The sequence below is a fragment of the Trichoderma aggressivum genome (genome assembly GCF_033847375.1).
Source record: "Trichoderma aggressivum f. europaeum strain CBS 100526 chromosome Unknown scaffold_056, whole genome shotgun sequence".
Taxonomy (NCBI): Eukaryota; Fungi; Ascomycota; class Sordariomycetes; order Hypocreales; family Hypocreaceae; genus Trichoderma; species Trichoderma aggressivum.
In genome coordinates this window covers 18,461-38,273 of record NW_026946422.1, presented here as the reverse complement: position 1 = coordinate 38,273, position 19,813 = coordinate 18,461, and the positions used below count along the sequence as shown (strand labels likewise).

General features: G+C 51.6%; 6 protein-coding genes across 6 annotated transcripts; 4 read left to right on the top strand and 2 right to left on the bottom strand.

The window, feature by feature from the left end:
• Positions 1-603: 603 nt before the first annotated feature.
• On the bottom strand, positions 604-987 carry Triagg1_9590 (uncharacterized protein; the record flags this gene model as incomplete). Its single annotated transcript, XM_062904564.1, has 1 exon — positions 604-987. The coding sequence occupies one exon, from the start codon at positions 985-987 to the stop codon at positions 604-606; it is 384 nt and encodes a 127-aa protein (XP_062751407.1).
• Positions 988-2,965: 1,978 nt separating this feature from the next.
• On the top strand, positions 2,966-4,474 carry Triagg1_9589 (uncharacterized protein; the record flags this gene model as incomplete). The annotated part of the gene is made up of 1 exon (XM_062904563.1): positions 2,966-4,474. One exon carries the CDS (start codon positions 2,966-2,968, stop codon positions 4,472-4,474), a length of 1,509 nt encoding a protein of 502 aa, XP_062751406.1.
• Positions 4,475-6,186: 1,712 nt separating this feature from the next.
• Triagg1_9588 (uncharacterized protein) lies at positions 6,187-6,780 on the top strand (the record flags this gene model as incomplete). Its single annotated transcript, XM_062904562.1, has 2 exons — positions 6,187-6,543; positions 6,619-6,780. The coding sequence occupies 2 exons, from the start codon at positions 6,187-6,189 to the stop codon at positions 6,778-6,780; spliced, it is 519 nt and encodes a 172-aa protein (XP_062751405.1).
• A 1,231-nt stretch (positions 6,781-8,011) lies between these two features.
• Positions 8,012-9,367, top strand: Triagg1_9587 (uncharacterized protein; the record flags this gene model as incomplete). The annotated part of the gene is made up of 3 exons (XM_062904561.1): positions 8,012-8,642; positions 8,713-9,112; positions 9,166-9,367. The coding sequence occupies 3 exons, from the start codon at positions 8,012-8,014 to the stop codon at positions 9,365-9,367; spliced, it is 1,233 nt and encodes a 410-aa protein (XP_062751404.1).
• A 551-nt stretch (positions 9,368-9,918) lies between these two features.
• On the bottom strand, positions 9,919-11,520 carry Triagg1_9586 (uncharacterized protein; the record flags this gene model as incomplete). Its single annotated transcript, XM_062904559.1, has 2 exons — positions 9,919-11,082; positions 11,182-11,520. 2 exons carry the CDS (start codon positions 11,518-11,520, stop codon positions 9,919-9,921), a joined length of 1,503 nt encoding a protein of 500 aa, XP_062751403.1.
• A 3,630-nt stretch (positions 11,521-15,150) lies between these two features.
• Triagg1_9585 (uncharacterized protein) lies at positions 15,151-18,630 on the top strand (the record flags this gene model as incomplete). Its single annotated transcript, XM_062904558.1, has 1 exon — positions 15,151-18,630. The coding sequence occupies one exon, from the start codon at positions 15,151-15,153 to the stop codon at positions 18,628-18,630; it is 3,480 nt and encodes a 1,159-aa protein (XP_062751402.1).
• Between the last annotated feature and the right edge of the window lie 1,183 nt (positions 18,631-19,813).

Sequence of the window (19,813 nt, the reverse complement as noted above, 5' to 3'; positions counted from 1 at the left end):
AGAAGCACAGGAGAGCTTCGTTGCTTGGGCTAGGTATCTCAATCGCGTCAAGCTCTGCGGAGGAGCCTGTTGTGGTACCCGAGGAATTGGACGCAGCGTCACAAGCAAAGTCAATTGAGCTTGCTTTTCGGCTTGTTCCACCCGAAACGGACTTTGCCGTAGAGGAGAACGGAGGGGCAAGCTTTGTAGGTAATTGTCGATACCGGTTTCTGAGCGCGCTCTGGACCTCGACAGAGGGTTTATCAGGCTGGTGGGAGAAGACAAAGCAAAGAGGAAGCAACCAGAGAAGAAACAGCTGTGGTCACCAGAGAAACCACACCAGAAAAAAAAGAGCTATCCTGCCAAGTACAGTAGGACTAACCCAGTGACGATTGCGAGAATGGGGAAGAGAATGGGAAAAAAAGTGCGGGCGAGGATGTATTAAATGGACACACAATGCAGCAAAACCACCACGCGACGTAATCATCAAAGGCACACGACCAAGGCTAAGGAACCATGACATGCAAGGGCCTTATGTGGTAAAAGACCACGCGAAGATCCCATCTCCAAGCTGGGCTTTTGCATGTATTGCTCGTGCTTGTGATTGAGAGGCAATCTGGCGCTCTAGTGCGCAGTAGCCTTCCAGGAAGACGGCTCTATCGCCGACTCGATCCAATCAGCGCAGCCGGCTCCGTGAGAGGCCCCGTCCGGTGGAGATGCAGCCAGCCCGGGGCTCTCAAGCTGTGGAGGTTTTGCAGGTTGGGGGGGTTTTTGCTTTGCGCGCAGTGAGACTCCAGTGTGGGGGGCCCGGCCGGTAGCGTCTCGCTGGTGGTGCGGCAAAGCGTCTCCCCGTGCTCTCAACGAATGGCGCTGATAGGTGCGAGCGGCGTCGACATCGTGAGCGTTCGAAGGGGCTTGCTTGGACGGGCAAGGCGTGGTGGGGATGTTGGCTCGGCCAGACTCAGCAGCACGAACTGCTCGGCGGCGGGCTGGTGCAGTCGCGGGCATCGTGGCATCGCGGCCTCGATTCGTTGGCTGCTTCAATCGACGCCTTGGAGGGTTGCGAGATATAATTGACGGGCGACAGGCCCGGCCTCGTTTGTTTGCGGAGAGTCATGGTCCAGGTCCAGGTCCAGGTCCAGGTCATGGTCATGGTCCGAGTCCGGGTCTGTTGAGAATTTTCTTTTATCATCTCTCTCTTTTTCTCTCTCTCTTTCTCCTTCCCTGCCTCCTTCCCGTCTTCTTCCTTGCTCCTCCTCTTCTTTCCGTCGTTCATCCGCAACGCATGCGGGAGGCGCTATCCATCGCATTTATAACGACAACTGCCGCAAAGAGAACTACAGTATGTGCAGGGCAAGTACCTTAGGTATCAATACTCGTACCTCCTCGTACCCCGTACCCCGTACTCGTTGTACTTCGGCCTTGGTTACAACTTGTTCTTACCTCCGGGATCGATTGTCTGGAGCATGACTTATTCCTTCATCCTCCAGCTACAGTACCAACGAGCATGAGCTTGATTGGTTGGCCTGTAAACCGAAAGCTGAGCGACAGCCCGCCCGTCGTGATTCGAGCCTTTCGTTTTATCCGAAGGAAAATGCATGTTTCTCGTACTAATGCGGAGGAGATTGTCGAATGACACACATAATGGCTGCGTCAATTACCGAACGCATGCATCATAGTCTCGGCCCTTACAAAAGGGTGGGCATGGCGCCGGTTTCTGGAATCGCAGCCTGGTGATTAAACCTTTTACTCCCACAGGTGGCTTGCACTGGATTGATATCTTTGAGGGTGTCGTCATTTACGACTACACTCCCCTCTGTGCGTGTGTCCTTGTGTCTCTTCCCCATGTGTAGCCAGACGCCTTGGCATTGGATCCCATTCACGCCACGAAAAGCGCAGTAATCAGTACGAGTATGATCTTGGACGCAATTCTACCTAGACCTACGCTAAAATCGTCTCTCTGGCCACTCCTAAAAGTTCTTTTCTTTTCATCCAAAGTCTTGGAATGAATGGATTTACAGTGCGGCCCGGACTAGAAGACGCCCCTAGCACCAACTAGCTATTGTGAGGTAGTACTAGAGAAAATCTCCCGCCCCGCCTGCAGCCAGCATACCGTATTGTACATGGCTTAAACCAGCCTCTCTCATTGGCTCTGCTTCCGCTTTCTAAGCCACGATGGGGGCTTGCCTGCTAGGTCTTGGCGTTCGTCATCGGGGACAGACCACAATGGCAGTTACTAGGTAGGTAGTTCTTTTTTTTTTTTTTTGCAAGGCTGTTGCTTTGGCTTCGAATCGTATCAGTTATCGGTGCCTTGCCATTTTCTCCCCCAACAAAATTCCTTTCCACAGTTATTCATCGGCTAGCGTCGGGCTCACCGCTTTAATCACAATCTGGAGAAGCGTTAGTGTGCTTTCTAGCACGCAATGTCACGATTATCATGTGATTCTGCCGTCGAATCAAAGGCGGACAAGGTACATGCAATTGAGATGGCGCCCTCGTATACATTCCTGAGTAGGTACATGGTGTAAGATGGGGGTTTTCCGACTTCATATCGATTTCTAGGCCTTATTACCGGGTAAGATCATATTCATTGACGGGTTTAGACCAGGGCCATTCCCTTCATACAAGCTACCTCGTAGATGGAGTACGGCGATCTGAGCAGGTACCGTTGCTGTATTCTGCTTAATTGACTTCTTCGTGGCTATCTCATCTTGCAACCTTTTCTTTTATTTTGGTTATACACCTGTTATTTGGCATGTTCCAATTCTACATGCTGTGACGATGTTGCTCTTCTGGAAGATGTGTCCAATGTGCTCTCATTGACGCTATTAGCCATTGGATTGGCTGACTAAGACTCATTAATGATTTGATGACGGGATTTTCAGGCATCAAGGTTGCGTCAAATCGCCATCCATCAACTGCCATCAAATAGCTGCATAGCGTTTCGATTGGGTAGCTTCTAACCGAATCAACTGTCTCTTTTGCCATGATACCCCGGGTTTCACCATCTTTGTGCCAGGAATGTCTCCAGGCTGCAGCTCGCTTCGGTCCGCAGGGAGCCCGCCGATATACTTCACCAGCAAATCAGTTGACGGGCGATGAGGCAAAGACAGACCAGGGAAACACCTCTAGGCCAGATAATGATGACAATTCACAAGAATCAGAGCCCGGGGCAATGACGCGGAGACTACAAGACGCAACTGAAGAGGCGCTATTCTCGGGCGGCTCATCCGGTAGACGAGCCGTGCAGGATGCGGGATTCTCTGACGAGCTGAAAGAGAAGCTTCTGAATAAGATTGCAGACGCAAATTTTAGACAAGAGTTTTCCAGCGCATTCGCCGAGAAGGATCTCACATCTGCGGCTGGTGAAGGTACTAAGCACATCGCCACCTCGGCACCGTGGACCGGGGAGGAATCCACCGCAAACGCAGTATTGAGGATGCTGGATGACGCCAAAAAGCCCCTGAAACCAGAATTCAGAGGCAAGTTCCAACCGCCTGTTGTTGATCCTCGAGTGAAGCGGACTCCGGCAGTGCCTCCTCGCCTGAGAGCAGTAAATGCCCGCGATAGAGCATCCATGTACGCTGGCTTGGGACTGAAAGAAGACAAAGGCTTGAGTGACAAGGAGCGGGAAGAGATGAGAAAGGAGTTTCGTGCACGATTCGAGCCGATCGCGCGAGTAATGCCCTCAACACCATCAGGTCTTGCTGCGCTGGCTAATGACCACATCGAAAACGCCATTGCCAGGGGCCAGTTCAAGAACATTGCGCGCGGCAAAGGCGTGGAGATTGATCTTACCCGAAGCAATCCATTCGTTGATACCACGGAGTATTTGATGAATAGGATCATTCAGCGTCAAGATATTGTGCCTCCCTGGATTGAGAAGCAACAGGAACTCTCAAAGGCCGCATACTCTCTTCGGTCCAGGCTGCGGGCTGACTGGAAGCGTCATGCTGCAAGGATGATTGCTTCCAAGGGAGGTTCTCTAGAAGAGCAGATGGCTAGAGCAGATCAATATGCCGTTGCCGAAACGCTGCACAATCCGCGACAGTCGGCCGAGAAAACAGTAAGCACGGCGGAGCAAGAGTCCGAACAGAGCAGTGAGCCAGATATTGTTCCCATATCAAGGCCATTCCGTGACCCGGATTGGGAAAGGGCAGAGCATGCGTACTTGAAGCTATCCATAGAACAACTCAACGGCATCGCAAGAAGTTACAACCTCATGGCTCCGGAACTGGCCAAAAAGCCGTATTACAATCTGCAACGAGAACTGGATGCCTGTTTCGCGGATGTCGCACCTCTGATTGCCAAGGAGATAAAAGACAGGGCAACACGGCCGCGCGTTACGTCGAATTTAACGTCAAAACCGTCTCCTTTCGGAGGAGACGGACTAATGAGTCACTTGGTGGGTAAAGATACCGTAAAGATTTACGATACGAGGGCGCAGCCGTATGGGTTCAAGGAGTGGTGGAAGGATGTATGGAAGAAGGAATAAGGCTCGAATGGAGTATTATCTGAGAGGCCGTGACGCTCTCCATTGATGTTTTGGTCTGCTGGAGCTGAGTTTGGAGGACTTCCCCTGAACTTGAACACACCTTGGGTATAAATTTTAATTTGAACAAATAGCTAATCTGTGAGCGTTATTACATTGGCTGTCATAAAAGTTCAGCATATCGATCCATTTCGACCATAGGAATATATCATCTTTTACGTCATCTTATTCATGATTCAGAGCCTCCGCATAGATGTTTACTTGACGATATTACTATGAGGAAGATCTGCTTGGCCTCAAGCACTGGTTCGTGATCTGTCACACTCCCGGCTTGGCCAATCGGGTATTTTCTTGGAGGCTTAGCACTGAGTCCATCTTGAACCTTGCAGTTCGTGTTGTATCCCAATTTCACAGCAACTTTAAACTCTTCCGCGGCCATCTCTTCACCCCCGACCCTCTCATTGGCTGCACTCGCATGCAAGTACATGCATGCAGTGGCTTTCACAGCATTTTAAGCCCACCCAAGGTCTTTGTCTTCCCTTTCTCCATCGGTCATGTTACGCTTCTTCATTTCCGTTTAGAAGATGTATCGTTTGTCATGATAATATCGAGCTACTACCACATAACCTGATTTCACAGCATGATTCCCCCCCCGGTCCTTTGGCTTCCATTGGCTGTAATCGTTTGCAATGCTAATAGTCGGTCCACCCCCTCTCAAATCCTTGTTTTTAATGAATTTGCTTCGTTGGATTAATAGTGACGGTATAGATTGAGAGCACGATTGATGGGCCATTGTTGGCCATGACTCTCGACTTCAGTATTCATGAAATTCCTAACAGTGGAATTGTTAGAGTGAGCGCTATTAGGTTCATGTTGACTTATTTCTCACCTCTACATAGGCAAGCTGGATACCGTGTAGCATGACGATAGATTGACCTGAGGTCAAACAGGCCCCCCTTTCGATCGTAGGTGAGTTGCTCTGGGAGCCTCTGTTCGCGTACCAACGCTTCACAGCACTTTTAAACTCTCCCAACGCCCGGAATCTTTGCGTTTCTCACTTTTCCCTGGTTGTACTCTTATGCAACTACGGGAAGCTGCATGATGGGTGCAGCAATCCTAGGTTGTTGCATAAGGCTGATCCGTCACGGTGGATTTCACAGCAATTTTAATCCCTCCCAATGGCTTCGTATTTCTACTCCACACCGGGTGCCATGTTCTTCTTCTGCGGATATGATTGACATATTTCATTACGCTACTGTGAATTTTGTGCAATTCCAATATCTATATCAAATGCGAGTATCCAACCAGGTATACAGAGCTCACACCTACCAACCAATAACCTCTAAGTGAGTACTCACCTCGTATCTATACGTTATGAATGCATGTTGTTCAGCAAAGTTTACGGATCCTGACATTGCTTCCTAGGCAAATGAGATTCTCTTTTTTTTCGCGGGGTCCTGCCAACAGCAAAACTGCCCCTCCAAGGCCGGAAATCAATCAGTCACTGTGGACAGTCAAAGACTCCACCACAAGCAGCTACATATGAACAACGATCAAGATGGCTTCAGACTCCATCAGCTGCTTGCTCTGTCCATCATTGTGTCGTGATCCTAAGCTAATCTGCTATGCTACAATTTAGGCGGGGTTGGACCCATTGATGGTCAAATACACCAGGAGTATCTACTTTGACCGAGTTTCTCTATTCGTAAGATGCTATGGGAAGTATTGCGTTTGCCAGGTCAAATGCAAAGGCCGGCATAATTTCCTTGGAGGAGCTCGAGTCAGGCCTCCGTGAGGTCGAAAAGGAGTTGGAAGCCGACACCTTTTCCATTGTTCCCGGCGTCGAGCCCCGCCTATTCGATGAAGCCATTGGATGCTGTCAAATTCATTCGCCCGTCAGTGACTTGCAGAAGCTTGGTGAGGTTATCAAGAGCGTCAACTGGAATACTCTAGGGTGTGGTGCCCTTGCGGGCAACCCATTTGAAATTGACCGTGACTTGATCACCAAGGAACTTGGATTTCACTCCCCAGCTGAGTTTGGCTTCATCCATCTTTCGGATGCTTACTCTACCGTCAGTCTCGAGATATTATGAGGTAAGAGTGGCCGTGTCTTTGGTCATATGGCTGGGCTTAATGATACCCAAAAGGGCCTCCCCAGCAACTACAACAAGGGAGTTCTCTCTCAAGAGACGCACAACATCTCTGGTCAATGTGCTGCCAAGTCGGACAAGACTGGCATCCCCATGGATGAGATCTCATTGAAGCAGCTCAAAGCTATTGGTGACTGCTTTGAAGAGGATATTACATAGGCACTCGTCACGAGCGAGCGTGGAGAGTAGGTTAGCTAAGGACGGCACTAGCAAGTCGTCGGTGCTGGAAAAGAGCCAAGTGATCAAGGCAGCACTAAGCGGAACCCAAGTTTGAGAATGATGAATAAAGAAAACCCCGTATGAATTTGTAAAAATAGGAAAAGTGTAATAAAATTAGATAACCAGCGCAAGTTGCGTATATGATGCAAGCTTGGATCATCGTTCCGTGCCGAGCGGTGTTGATCATCTTTCCCCATCAAATGCAGGACAATCTTGTGCTGTCATACTGACTCGATCCCCCGTCATCTGCTGATCAAAAGCCAATTCCCACAAGGCTGCCTCTTGCTTGCCATGCGCCCCCCCTCTTTCTCTCCAGTACCTGAATGAGGCAGCTGACCCAAATCAGCAGCACGCGGCGACCACGGCAAAGCTACTGCAAGGCATCCTTCAGACTGAAGCGAAACAAAAACCTGGCCAATGAAGCCCATGAGCATGAGACCCCGGTTTGTGCCCTGTCGCTGTTTATCTTCTCACTACGCAGAGAGTATCGATATCGTGATAAGAGAACTAACTAGTAGAACTATTGATCTTCGCTATGATGATGATGAGCCCACGGCTGCGGCCCCGGTTCAGCTACCCCACACCCCAGCCTTTTCTCCATGGTGATGGCTCAGTTTGGTCATAAGAATGGCAGTGCCTTTTTGTCGAATCTCGGAATTCATCACTTTTCCCTTTTTCTCTCTCTCTGTAATTCCCCTGCGTCTCATCTCACCCCGTTTCGCATGCGACCCGCGTTTCCAAACCGGAACCATCTGAATTGCTGACCACAGGTTCTGCTCCTATTGGCCACCCCCCGTCTCCTTTTGCTTCACGGGTCAAGGCGCGCGGTTTCATCGGGGGTTCTATTTAAATCGCTGTTAAAAGTAGATTACGAGCGATTCGAATCGTTGTTCTTGGCTTTTTCTTGTCCTTGGTCATCTTCGAATCTTGTGCCGCCCTTCTTTTCACCCTCCCGTCTGACAACTCTCAAGCGTTGTTGTGCACGAGGCCCTCGACTTGTGTACCTGCTGACACCGGCTGAGTTTTGACTCAAAAAGGGCTGAATATAGTAATTCTTGCTTTTTGGGCCGTCTAGAGAATATCAAAGCCCGTTTCATCACCAGTCATTCGCCCGTTTGATTCGGTATTTGTAGATAGAATTAATTATCCCCCCCCCTCCCGTCTTTCCAACATGGACAACAACCAAGATTTGGACTTTGAACCTTGCGAGGTCGCCAACGCCATGCAGCTGCGAACCAGAAAACACCAGAAATTCGACGACGTCGAACAGCAGCTCGTCAACCCCAAGGCATCCGCGCCGTACCAATTCTCCGTCAGCAATGTCCTCAACGAGATAAGCACCTGGAACCCGTTCGCCAAGGCCATCGTCAAGGGCGACGTCGTCTGGCTCTTCGACAACACCGCCTTCAAGGCCACCGAGCACGAGCCGTGGCAGGCCGAGTTCATCATGGCCGTGTTCGAAAATGAGCCCAAGTGCGCGGTCGCCGACATCGTCGCGGGCATCGCGGGCGCCGTTGGGCTGGCCGACGATGCCGAGGAGCGCCAGACCATTGAGGAGAGGCTGCTGCCGTTCTTGTGGGACATTCAGGCGGCGAGGACGACGACGGTGTCGCAGGGGGGCTTGGAGCTGAAGCTGGGGCCGAGCGGCTTCAATGGCATCTCGGCGAATGTTTTGAAGCTGCTGCATAACAGCAAGGCGTCGTTTACTACCAAGAAGACTACGTTGAGTATTGAGGGTGTGAGCGGTGTCTTGAGCATGGAGACTCATTTTGCGGCTCCTGAGGGTTGGGGGATCATATCCGGTATGAGCTTGCCACCTCGATCTCCGATCGGCTCACATGAAGACTCAAAAACTAACTTGAAAATTGCTAGATATTGACGACACAATCAAAATCACGACAACCAGTGATCCCGTCGGCATCCTCAAAGAGACATTCATCAACCCCCCATCCCCCGTTCCTGGAATGCCCGAGCTCTACGCAGGCATCAAGTCGTTTCTCCCCCACAACACGCCGTGGTTCTACCTCTCCGCATCGCCTTACAACCTGTATCCTTTCCTCAAGGGCTTCCGGGACACGTACTACCCCCCAGGGACCTTTATTCTACGCGATTCCAGCTGGAAGACCGTGTCGGGACTTTTGTCTTCGCTGACGGTGGGCACGGAGGAGTACAAGGTAGACCGCATGAAGAAGATCAATTCGTGGCTGCCCAAGCGGAAGCTCATCGTTTTCGGAGACTCTACGCAGTCTGATCCCGAGGCTTACGGCGAGATGTAAGATCACCTTTTCTCTACCTGAATTGAAGCTAACGTTGTCTGCTACCCAGTTATCGAAAGTTCCCTGGCTGGATTAGGATGATTTTCATCCGCAAGGATACCAACTCGGCTGCCTTTGGCCTCGCGGAGAAGAATGAGCCGCAGAGGTTTGAAAAGGCGTTTACGGGTATTCCTAGAGATGCCTGGCACGTCTTTGAGGACCCCGACGAGTGTTTGGATCTGGTGAAGAAGGCCGTCCAGAGAAACTCATAATGTTGAGGCAGCTTTTGTTCTGGTATCATTTGTATTTTTATTGTTTTTGAGTGGCGCTCGGGTTGTAATCTGATTGTACATGCTCATATGATTTCGGAGGATATAATTGTTCATTCAAGGGTGCCTTGAGGTGTCAGACACGCAACAAACGCTTCATCACATTTCCATTGGCCATGTGTTTCCATGTTATTCGTTGTATTGAAATGAATGGTCGGTGTATCGATATAATAACAGCTCTTGTGGCTGTTTCCTTTTTCGTCATGCAAAGGACCGTCGTCTCCTATCCAAGGCCCAATAGAGACTTTTCGAATACAGTCAATCCAAGTACATATTGTGACAACTCCCAACCCATTGTTTCCATCTCCCCTTGTGTACTGACAGTCAAGATCACCCAAAAAACGCCTTTCGCCTATACCCATCCGTATGCTTTGATGATGCCCACCGAAGCTATTATACCATCATATTTCCAAAAGCTGCCCCTCCGAGATAAATTCCCAGCAGCTATCCAAAGTGTATGCAACTCTACTCTCAGTCGCGAGATAATGGCGCCTCTATGAAAGGAACAAGTACTCTCGAATTTGAGCAGCAGTCTGCTTCGCCAGCTCCTCTTTGGCACGTTCTCCAAAAGTAAACTCGTCATAGAATAAGTGGTCGTTTGGAACTTCACACTCTTGGCTGGGCTGGGATGCGCTTATGACCGTAACGGATCGAGCATCGGCGATGCAGGGTGTCCAAACGTCAAAAAACCGCATCGCATCATCTGCAGGTCTGCTGCCTCGGCCTCGGCTATCCCTAAGGCCGGATCGCTGCATTTCTTCTTCCGTCATGGCATCCAAGACGCTCTTGACCAAGGAGGACTGCAAGCCCAATCGTCGCGGGTAAGGTGCGTAAATGATGTCTTCACCGCTCTCTTGTCCATTGCTGTCCTTGTCCTTGGGCTGAAGCGATTCCGGGAGATATCGCAGCAAGGATGCCATTGTCGGAACTGACGAGGCCGTGTCGATGCCCTCCTCTTCAACCCCCTCGGGCTTAGTGTTACCCTTCCTTCTCCAATCCTCCAGCTGTTTAGACACTTGGTCATTCCACCTTGCGTTGAGATATGCAGCGTTACGCATCTGAACGCCCCTCGACTGCGATTCAGATGGAAGGGGGCGCTTCTGCCAGCCTGGGGCTAGAGTAATGTCAAAGAGCTGCGGGATCACGACGCGGAAGCTCTCCGTTTTGCGCTCGTCGGGCTTGTTCTCGGGGTCGGGGTGCGTGAGAGCGTGGATTTCTTCCTTGGTAACATTCGACCAAAAATCAGAAAAAGCAGGAGACGCTGGGTTCAAGGACTTTCGGTAGAGCAATTCGATCTGAGTGAAGATATCGGCGACCGAGGCGTCAATGAGTCTTTCGCCCGTTCCCCGCGGCAGCGAGGCCATGTTCCACGTCTCCCAGGTGCCAAATGTGAAAACCCACAGCGTCTCTCGAGGCGGAATCTTTGGCGCAGACATGGTAAGAAACTTTTGGACTTGCGCTGCCAGATCCGGGGTCTTTGTTGGCACCGGATACTGTTCCGGGATGTACAAGTTGTCAAGGGCAGGTTTTCCCGTGAGATTCGCCTGCTCATTAAACATTTCCAAGGCTCGTATCTCTGTGCCATAGATGCTGTTGGAGGTTAGGCCGGGTTGTGATTCGATCGGAGGGATAAAAGAAAGAACAGAGTGACATTTGAGCTGGCAGAGTAGTAAATTAGCATTGTCGAGTGTAGGTATATGTATACACGAGTCGATGTAAGTGCATATAGGTAAGTATTGGTTGATTTCCCCTCTTACCTGTTTGCAGAGGTGTTCTGGCCAAGATGTGTGCGTGTGCTTGGCATTAGGCGCACTTCCCATCAAGTCTTGCGACCCAAACACGACAATTCGAAGTTGACCGGGGCCAGCCGATTCGGGCGTTGACCAGCTCAAGATTCGCTGGTAACGGTCGTCGAGCTGCAGCGTGACAAAGTAGAAGAGCATGAGCAGGCCAAAGGCAGCGGCGGCGATCTGCAGGATAGATCGTGGACCGCCCCGCCACATGCGATGCGAGCAGACGACGAGAAGTGCCTTTGCGCGGAGGCTCCATTTCGACGAGCCATCGCTTGGGAGCTGTTCTTTGGCGAAGCCGCTCATGCTGCCACAAGCTCGCGTTGGCGAGGGTTAGGGTTAAGGAAGCAGAAACGAAATGGAGGCAAAAGGAAACGGCGGCTTCAGCAAACAAACATGAGATGAGATTGAGTTCGAGATTGAGATTGATATAAAAGAATCGGGCGCCGGTACCAGGCCTGGGCGTGTACGAGTACAAGTATTAAAGCAGTCCAGTATCAAAGGATGGGGTTGAGACGGCGCGAGACCCAGGGGGGATGTGCATGGGCCTGTCGAGAAGCGCTAAGCAGACCCCTAAAACTGATCACCAGGGGCCCGGGAGAAGAAGAATCACAGCGGGTGGGATATAGGTATGTATAGGTAGTAGAAGCGGCGATGAGTAAGTAGGTACGGCGGTGCAAGGGAAAGGAGCGTGCGAGGACTCGTAAGTGGTTGGTAGGTTAGTATGAGTAAAAGCGAGTGAGTGAGGATGGAGTGGAAGCGCAGTTCCAGGGAGCACGGGCAGGCTAATAGCACGGGCAGTAATCATGGAGGATCGCCGACCGTTTACCCAGTACGGAGCACGCGCACGCGAGCAACAGATGCGTCGACATTGACATCCATGGAGGTACGGAGCATGTACGAGTACGTGTAGTATTGAGAAGGACCAGGTGACGGCGTTCCAAATGCTAGCAGCGAACTACCTGATTGATTATACCGGAGAATCCTTGCCACTGAATCCTGACACAATGCCGTGCGGACAAGGTGGTACGTACGCCAGCACACGTAAGTCGCTGTTGATAAACGGCGGTGCAGCTGGAGTACAAGTACCGATGTGTACTTGCTCCGTACCTGGTACCTAAGGTAACTTGATGGAGAACAGTTGTAACAACCAACTCGAAACTCTGTTGGATATGCCTACTAAGGTACCTACCTAGGTATAATCACACACTCTTGCACGTATTGATGAGGCATACGTGTACACAACTCACATCAGCCGCCTTTTGATATGTCTCTGTCCATTGATGCCCGAGTGCTACACCGGTTTTCTTTATGCCATGCAATGTTGGTTATATTATACCCGGCAACCGGAATGGCTGAAACGCAGCTTCGTTGCCGCATTGCCGTGGGTGGGCATTTAGCGATGCCACAAAGCCACCGCTTTCGGGGGAGTGGAGACACGGACGCTGTTACAAAGTACTAACTGACTTGTGCGTCTCCCGTGCAGACGCTACTAGATGTAATGCAGCAGGTCGTTGGAGCTCCTGGTTGAAGAGGAAATAAAGATGGAGGAATGCCCGGCCGACATACAGTACCCTTACTGGAGATGGGGGAGGCTACAGTAGCCCCCCGAAGCACGATGAAGGCAGTGATCCGCAGGCCCTTTGTCTGATCAAGTCCGGAGTAACAAAGAAGAGACAAACTACCTAGTAATGTTACTTTCGAGCCTTGGCCTACGTGACAGGAGGCTGGTCTGAATGAGAATGGGCGAATGAAGGCCGGAATCAATGCAGTGGTTCTTTGATGCCGAGGGCGCCTAATTTGCTTGGACACTGCATCTGGAAAAGGGGCACGCGACAGAATCTCCCATCTTCTGGACGAGGCCAAGACCCCGACGCGACCCCTTGGCTTGGAGAGTGCCTGTACCTGTACCTGTACTTGATAGCTACAAGCCATCACCGGCTGCTACTCAGGAAAGGCGTAGAGTAAAACTGCATACAAGGCATTTTGGCGTCGTTGAAAGACTTCCAGGTTCCGTCTTGGAAGTAAGTACCTACCTCTAAGGAGATGGTAGTGGTAGCATCTCGGAATGGGAGACGTTCAAGGGTTGGGTACCTGCATCCACCATATCGATAGCGAGAACATCGGGCATGGGCTCTTCCAGCGACACCCATTTTTCCCCTACCAAGGAGCATGAAAGCTGGAATTGGAAGAGGGGGGCGTAAAAGCACACACTAGAGAAATGCCACCACCGTTAGCTGTTGATGGCCGTCGATCAAACAGCCAAGATGATGCGTTATGAAGGATGTGGCTTTCCTGCCAGTGCGCTACCTAGGTAGGTACTACCTACAGGTAGTACTAAGGTACAATTTCTCACCCAAAGCTACATGTAAAGAGGGGCTGAAGTGAACTGATTCCACGATGCGCTCTTGATGCCGACACACTTATACTTGTAAGCCACCACGAACGAAACAGCCCATTTTCTCCGAGACCCAGATTTGGTCCGTCGGCAGTGTCTGCCGGTGAGGCGGTGCCCGTCAGCTACACCAGAGTTGCCGAACCCGGTCCCGAAGCTTCATCTCACTCAACATGCTAGACTACCTACCTAGGTACCTAGGCCTATATAATACACGTAAAGACACTGCAGCTTACGTGTTGCACCCTTCACTAGCTGTCTGTACGCGCCCGAGGGATGAAAATTTTCTTCTTGTTCTTGTTCGATAGCGTTGCTCTGTGTGCCGCGTGTATTTGATAGCTGGAGGTAGTTTGAGGGAGGGTGATTAGCTGGTCATCACATTCCAGTGCGCCAGGCAAATACGCCGCAGCAATGTGCTTCAATGTAGAGGGATACGGTCACCAACAACATCTGACCTTAGTACTGCATAATATACTAGTACAAGTGCATGTTCTCTGCAAATAAAAAGGACGAGCCCATCACCAAAGCAACGGTGAAGCAGAGCTCGTCTCGATTTCCTCTAGGCTCACATGTATGTAAGCGCCCTGCTGGAAGCCTGCAGCCTTAACCGTGACCGACATCCAGTCACAGTCCAGGACTTCCGTGATAGGGCTCACTCGGTCCTATTCTGGAAGCCACTGGTTTTTCTTCAAAAGGCGATGAATTAGCACCACGCATCGGCAATCTCCTCCCTTGCATGGCCTTGCGGCGCTCAACCAGTTCGATTCAAGAAGTTGTTGTGAAAACACCAGCAGCCGCTGCTGACATCATCTTCCTTGAATTTCGGTCCCCCCGTAATCTCAAGGGCACAGCGCACGTGGCGGGACTGGCATGTTGCCAACTTTGCAGCTGAAGTGTGAGTGTTTACCAACAAAGGGACTGGACAGGATTGATGGATGTTTTAAGATTGGATCAACCTCGAACTGGGCTTTTGTTGGGACCTGCTGTATCTGTACCTACCTACTATAGCCACTGTCGGAATCGCTGCGAGGGGCTTTAACCCGGCGGTACTCAATACCTGTGCATTTACTTTAGTAGTACCTTTAGCGGCTCCCCTGCTTACCCGCTCTGCCTGGATTTTGTATTCATGGGACCGCCCGTTGTCGATCGCGCCTAGAACGTCACACACACACACACACACACACACACACACACACACACAGACGCCAGCGTCGTCTCTGCCCGTCTGAACCACCGGCTGTTTGCGCCGCAGCTTCGTCCGAGAGCGCACATTGAGCAGTTGATTTCGACCAGGCGGCAGGGCGCGGTCAATCCGGGACGCAGAGCTTCAGCCACCGCGACGGACCTGCAGCGCCATCCAACCGCCCCCGTCAGTTCAGTTCGGTTGCTGTCTCGAGACCCCTCTCAACCCGACGTCGAATCAATCAACAATGCACAAGGTCCGAATCCGCGAGCTACAAGCATGATCGCGCCCGCATTGCGATCCATCTTCTGCGTCTAGGCCTCGGACGTCTTGTGCAACGCTCGACACAACGCACGACATGCTCTCCCACCTGCGATTCCACCGGCGGGGGCCCTCAAACCCGACCTCGCCGGCCCCGGATCAATCCTCGCCTTCGTCTCTCAACAGCCATCAGCAGTCTCCCTTGAACCCCGACTCGGCATCTCCGCTTGACGCACATCTGTCGTCTTCCGCTTCCAACTCCTTGCCGCCGACCTTGCCGCCGATAACCCGCGTGACGTCAAGCGAACTTAATCTAGAGCCTCTTGGGGAGAAGCGGGATGTCGAGAAACAACCGCAGATTATCGAGAAGCAGCCGCAAACCGTCAGCCGCCCTCCGCAGCCCCAGAGATCGGGATACAGCACCGGCTCTGGATTTATCGGCGGTGTTGCTCTGCGGAATTATCAGCGGAATGTGGAAGCACAGCAAGTGGACGGCCATGCTCAAGCTTCCCACCCGACGCCCATGTCAAACAATGCCGACCTATCAAGGCCATTGCCGCAGACATCCGGTAGTTCAAAGGGCAATCTTCCCTACTCCTCCTCATCTAACCAGCGGCTCTCTGGTTCTCGACTGGCGGGCGAATCTCTGTCTTCGAGTAATGTATTAAATATTGAGCCCCAAAAGGGGAAGAAGGGATTGCCGTTCCTCAAGAACCCCATGTCAACGTTGCTGTTGAGGAGGAGAAACAATCAAAACCTTCCAAATGCATCGCCTCTGCCCCTAGACAGCCGTCTGGACGAGCCTACTTATGACCCCCGCATTAAAGGTACTAGGGTTCATGACTTTAGCGCACCGAGACGAAGGACGAATGCTCCTGCTAATGATACCGTGGCCATCCGCTCTGCATCCTTGGCCAATATCGCCCTGGAGTCGGGCGTTGGCCCTCATGACGGGGCGGAGACTCGTGGCCCGGTGGTGTTGGATGGGCAGCTACAGCGCCGCATGATGAGCAGTGCGTCGGATCCTGCTCGCCCGGAATCCGGGAGCACAAACTCGCACACCATTGCCCAATCATCTAGTGTGTCTTCTGTCAGAACGGGTTCCTCCACTGCAGAGCAAGCCTTTCCGTTGGACGACCATGTCGTTACTGGACTAACCATGAAGGGCAACGACCCAGCTCTTCAAAAGACCCCTTCAACAATTTCTCAGGCCACCACTCAGGAAATTGGTGATGCGGTTAGAAATACCGGCTCTATACGAACGACCAGGTCGAGAAACGTCTCCCTCTCGTCTATACCGAGGCACATGAAGAGTACTTCGTCACGATTTAGTTTCGACATGATTGGAGCCGCCAAGCAGGAAAAGCTCCTGGAAGAACGGCACCGACAGCGGGAGTTGGACAAGAAGGCTGCTGCACAAGACGAGCCGAGAGACTCTCGCTTTGACGATTTCGATGAAGATGCCTTTGATTACGACGCCATGATGGACGATGACGGATTGGAAGAGAAAATCCCTGGAATTAATGCGGATTACGATGATGAGGAAGAGCCGTATCTCGATGACCAGTACTATGGACAAGAGGCTCAGTATATTGAGGATGAAATCGATCCAGATGATGACCAGGAAAACTTTGCCGGGTTCAGTTTTCAGCGATCTAATCCAACATCGTCTCTGGCGACTCCACAGAGCGGAGGCATGATGCCAACCCCTAGAGATGCCGACGGCGAGGTTATTGGTTCTGCCATGACAAAGGACACACCAGGGCTCTCAAACCTTGCTCTGTCGCCCGAGCCTGGTTCAGCCCCAGACCAGGAGGCCGATGCTGAGGTGTCGGGTCTAGGGATTCATCGAGTTGATGCTGTTTCTGCCTCTTTCCAAACATTGGGTTTGGAAGCAGGCGCCGCCCCTGTCCCTATTGGTATGCCTCCGCCGGCGGGCACGAAACGCGGGGTCAAAGATGACGATCTATATTTTGATGAAGGCATGGCTAGCTTCGGAGGTGTGTTTGCCGAAGATTTAGCCGGATCGCCTGTGGATGATGGGGTGCCTTTTGATGAGTCAATATTCGACAATGATGATACGGACCAATACGGCCGGCCTCTACCTGGAGCTTTTGCACAGGCAAAGTCAGCGCGAGAGAAAGGTAACCAAGAGTCCCCGAAGGAGGAGACGGAAAAGCCAGAGGGTGAGGTGGCATCCCAGCAGTCTTCAGAGCAGTTGGAGGATGCTCAGTCGGCGATAGACGCATCTACGAGCATAAGCACAGAGCACCCGAGTGAAGATGTGGTTGCCGAAATCCCGAGCGACTTGCCTCCGTTATCTGAGACTACCATTGTTGCTCCTCAGCCGACAGCGTACGGCGCAAATCCTATTGCTGCCTATCAGGCGGCTTTGGCTGCGGCCGCCCAGAAAGCGGCGGAGGCTGGTCAATTCGAACGCGCAGCAGCGCAGTCTCCCACCGATGCAGATAACAACGGCCAAGCGCCTACAAGTTTTGAGGATTCAGATGCGCTCCGTGACTACGAGTACGACGACTATGGCTATTCTTACGATGACATGGATGATTTTGAAATGGACGACGACGCCATCATCGCCGAGGCTAATGCTAGTGCTCTGGCTAACGATTCCGATGGGTGGTATGGGCAAGAGTTTGGCTTTTATGCTGCTCCAGTCAACAACCACGGCTCGGGCTCCAACATGGAGGGCGGCGGATATGTCGCTGGTGGATTTTTCGGCCCCAAAGGCGCAAGCAATCTAAATCGCAGCATAAGCGGGCGTGTAGTGTCGAGAGAGCCAAACCTGACTCCCATCACTGAGCGATCCGAGTATTCCAATAGAAATTCCCTCATGAGCCTCGGAATGCCACCCATTAGTGGTACGCCAATCGTCCAGAGCCCCGGACTGGCCCAGCTGGCCATGATGGCGGACCGAGGCGACGACCAGATGAACCTCACGGCACTCCTCCGGCTGCGGTCAAAGGCATGGGGCGGCTCGCAAGCCAGCTTGGCTTCTAGCAAAGATGGTTCCCCAAGGTCAGAGAGAGGGGACGGTCCAAGCTCACCGCGAGGACCTAGTTTTCCCAGCGGGTTCCCTCCCTCCACGGCTCATACACGAAAGAACTCAGTCTTCTCCATCGTGAGTCGCGATTCAGATGGCAGTGTTCCTGCCAGCCCTACACTTACAATGCCCACGTCAGCACTTGCCCACAGCTCGTCAATTGGGCCCGAATTCATCAATCGAGACGTAGACATGGCTTCAGCTTGGGGAGCGATCTCAACATCGCCGATCCAAATGGGGTCGAACATCTTCCAGGAAGGCATTTCTCCGCTTAGCGACCCCCATCATCCTTCTGCCTTTACAGTGCCCAATGCACATCCGCATGCTATGTGTAGCGGTCAAGACGCGTCAAGTCCAGAGAGAGGACATCAGCGGCAGAAGGGATCAACAGATAGTATATCGTATATAATGGAAGAAGAGAGCGGGGAAAAGCGGTGGGTTATGGAACGTCGGCGAACGGGAGAGTTTGGGGAAGTAGAGATTTTGGAACGCGAGGTCGTCGAGGGAGGACGTATATAGGATTCGGCGGTTGGACTTGGAGAACACGGTATCAACTCGCATGAGAAACGAGAAGGACGCGACAAGGACGCTGTCGACAAGCTTGAACGGATGGAATTGTAGGATACGAGGGGACTTTGACGCGATTCAGCACGCGACGTCTTCCAAGAGGAAATTTTCTCTGAGTACTTGGATGTATATAAAAGGATTGTTTTTTGGAGGGTCGGGTCGATCTTGGATTTGTCGAGGAGAATGGTGTTTGGGAGTGTTTGCAGCGGCGCTGTTTGCCGTAAAAGGGTCGAAGCACGTTTATAGACGTCTATACCTTTTGAATTTGCTACTCAGTAACTTTTTTGGGGCGACTACAAGAGGCGCTCTTATCATTAGGATACCCCCCCTCCTATTGGCTATGGAGTGGATAAGGTAGAATCTCGTGGCTTTGGAATCTTTTGCTGTCTTCTTCTTCTTCTAATTGTTGGGGGTGAGGGTTGATGTTGGGGTAATTCATGAGTGTCAAAAGTTTAGATAGTGGCTACCTGAGACTCTGGGTTGGCTATCAGGCATTTTTTGTCTTGAATTTCAAGGAGTGACGATACCAGATGCTAGAGGAATATAGCTGATATGAGAGTAGTCGCTGTGGCAGACAAGAGACTCAAAAATCTGGAGATCTGCGGTAGTGTTGAATAACATGTGTTTCATCCTCATCCTGCCATGGCACTTGAAGTCGAGAGTCGTTTGCAGAGTGGCGATTCCGACTTGAAATGATTACAAGATCCATAATCATCACAGAGGGAGAGATGGAAGGAAGAAAAGAGGAAGGTGGAGAATAGAAAGGTATGTAAAGTATTGGGTAGGATTTACTGAATGCAAAGTTTAGACACAGGATATCGAGTTTTCACTGGACGACGTTCAACAGTGTTGGCTGACAAGGCGCTGCTTATCATGAGAGAAGATGCCACGAAGCCTACCTCGTATTACCTGAAACGAGCATTGCATTTGTAAAGTTACCGGCAGTGGATCGTAATGGAAAGTTACCACCACGCTGCTAGGAGGCGTAGCCAAGGTTTGGCTTGCTGGGCTTGCTGGGCTTGCTGGGCTTGCTGGGCTTGCTGGGCTTGCTGGGCTTGCTGGGCTTGCTGGGCTTGCTGGGCTTGCTGGGCTTGTACAAGCCATTGTCGAGGTTCCGGTTCCCGGTCCGGGCCGG